The sequence below is a fragment of the Tachysurus fulvidraco genome, chromosome 8 (genome assembly GCF_022655615.1).
Source record: "Tachysurus fulvidraco isolate hzauxx_2018 chromosome 8, HZAU_PFXX_2.0, whole genome shotgun sequence".
In the NCBI taxonomy this organism is placed as follows: Eukaryota; Metazoa; Chordata; class Actinopteri; order Siluriformes; family Bagridae; genus Tachysurus; species Tachysurus fulvidraco.
Window position 1 is genome coordinate 670,378 of NC_062525.1, and position 2,500 is coordinate 672,877.

At 47.4% G+C, this 2,500-nt stretch overlaps 1 protein-coding gene across 1 annotated transcript in view; it reads left to right on the forward strand.

Moving 5' to 3' along the window:
• qrfprb (pyroglutamylated RFamide peptide receptor b) overlaps positions 1–2,500 on the forward strand; it is a 16,246-nt gene that overhangs the window by 877 nt on the left and 12,869 nt on the right. Inside the window, exons 2-3 of the mRNA XM_047817656.1 lie at positions 581–946; positions 1,840–1,998. Of these exons, the coding sequence (XP_047673612.1) occupies positions 589–946; positions 1,840–1,998 (517 nt within the window). The 5' untranslated portion in view covers positions 581–588. The remainder of the gene's footprint in view (positions 1–580; positions 947–1,839; positions 1,999–2,500) is intronic.

Genomic DNA, 2,500 nt, shown 5'->3' on the forward strand with positions numbered 1-2,500 from the left:
AGGGAACAAACAGTATTATGGGTGTGTGTAAGCACAGGGAACAGAACAGTATTATGGGTATGTGTAAGCACAGGGAACAGAACAGTATTATGGGTGTGTGTAAGCACAGGGAACAAACAGTATTATGGGTGTGTGTAAGCACAGGGAACAGAACAGTATTATGGGTATGTGTAAGCACAGGGAACAGAACAGTATTATGGGTGTGTGTAAGCACAGGGAACAAACAGTATTATGGGTGTGTGTGTGTAAGCACAGGGAACAGAACAGTATTATGGGTGTGTGTAAGCACAGGGAACAGAACAGTATTATGGGTATGTGTAAGCACAGGGAACAGAACAGTATTATGGGTGTGTGTAAGCACAGGGAACAGAACAGTATTATGGGTGTGTGTGTGTAAGCACAGGGAACAGAACAGTATTATGGGTGTGTGTAAGCACAGGGAACAGAACAGTATTATGGGTGTGTGTAAGCACAGGGAACAGAACAGTATTATGGGTGTGTGTAAGCACAGGGAACAGAACAGTATTATGGGTGTGTGTAAGCACAGGGAACAGAACAGCATTTCTAATGTCATTTAAAGGAAGAAGGATGACGGCATCTACAGACGTGGCAACGATGAAGATCACACCTGAGGTGCTACAGGAGCTGTTGCGCTACTACAACCTGTCTCGTCAGGAGTTCATCCACACCTACAACATCCGGCCGCTGGTGTACGTCCCCGAGCTGCCGGCCGGAGCCAAGGCCACCTTTGTGATCATGTACACACTGATCTTCCTGCTGGCGCTGGTGGGAAACAGTCTGGTGGTGTGTGTGGTGGTGAGGAAGGGCTCGAGTCAGAGCGCCACCAGCATCTTCATCTGCTCTCTGGCTATCAGTGACCTGCTCATCACCTTCTTCTGCGTCCCCTTCACACTCCTGCAGAACATCTCAGCTCAGTGGCTCGGAGGTGAGCATCTCGGCAGCGTCAGGCTTTTCACCGAAACACTGAAGAAAGCAATATTAAAGTGTAAAATAAGCAGAGAATTGATTCTATCCTTCCACTCCATTGTTGCTCTCATTCAGTGAGTCAGTGCTGTAATTACACTGCCCTTTCTCCATCAGAGCTCAGTGTGACTCCATCACTGTACGTTTGTGCTGGAGATTAAACGCTCAGAGCCGACTCTTATACGTCCATTTTGTTTGTTTGCTCACTGCAGCTCTTTAAAACCACTTCACACTGTCTGGACTGTCAGCTTAAGAAAAGCAGCCATTTATAAAAGCAATTTACATTGAAATTAAAAATATATTTTTTTAAAAGCTTATGGACTGTAAAAGGGGCTAAAACACAAGCAAATAAAACCTGTGTTGGTGTGTGATGCTGTCTCTGTCCACAGGTGTGTTGCTGTCTCTGTCCACAGGTGTGTTGGTGTGTGATGCTGTCTCTGTCCACAGGTGTGTTGGTGTGTGATGCTGTCTCTGTCCACAGGTGTGTTGGTGTGTGATGCTGTCTCTGTCCACAGGTGTGTTGGTGTGTGATGCTGTCTCTGTCCACAGGTGTGTTGGTGTGTGATGCTGTCTCTGTCCACAGGTGTGTTGGTGTGTGATGCTGTCTCTGTCCACAGGTGTGTTGGTGTGTGATGCTGTCTCTGTCCACAGGTGTGTTGGTGTGTGATGCTGTCTCTGTCCACAGGTGTGTTGGTGTGTGATGCTGTCTCTGTCCACAGGTGTGTTGGTGTTTGATGCTGTCTCTGTCCACAGGTGTGTTGGTGTTTGATGCTGTCTCTGTCCACAGGTGTGTTGGTGTGTGATGCTGTCTCTGTCCACAGGTGTGTTGGTGTGTGATGCTGTCTCTGTCCACAGGTGTGTTGGTGTGTAAGACAGTCCCATTTGTCCAGACCACAGCGATCGTGACGGGGATTCTCACTATGACATGTATTGCAGTGGAGAGATACCAGGGCATCGTCCATCCCCTGAAAATGAAGAGACAGTACACGCCCCAGCGAGCCTACAGAATGCTGGGTGAGTCTCTGGAAACTGTTCATCGCCGCTCTGTTGTACAGGTGCAGCACTGATAGATGGCAACAACGATGGCGACACAACGCTTCGCCGAGCGAATCGTCTGAATCTATATCGGTCCTGAGCTCCACAACAGAGTGTCCATGATTGCATGGCAGTATCAACACACCAGGGTGTAATAAGGCAATGCTGAAGGCTCACGTGTGTGTTGTTGTTGAGTATTGATCCAGAACACATGAGTGGACAAATAACAAGGGACATGAAGCAAATCGCCAGGAAAACACGACAGTAATCTAACGTCAAATTATGGGAACAAAGGACGAATGAACACGACTGGCGAGAAAACACAATTACGAGCTGAGGGCAGAAGCTGCACCTAAATATCTTATTTTACTGTACAGCAGGAGAAATGCAGCATGTTGCAGCAAATGGAAGGTACTGAATCATATGTGGAAGGTACTGAGTCAAATGTGGAAGGTACTGAATCATATGTGGAAGGTACTGA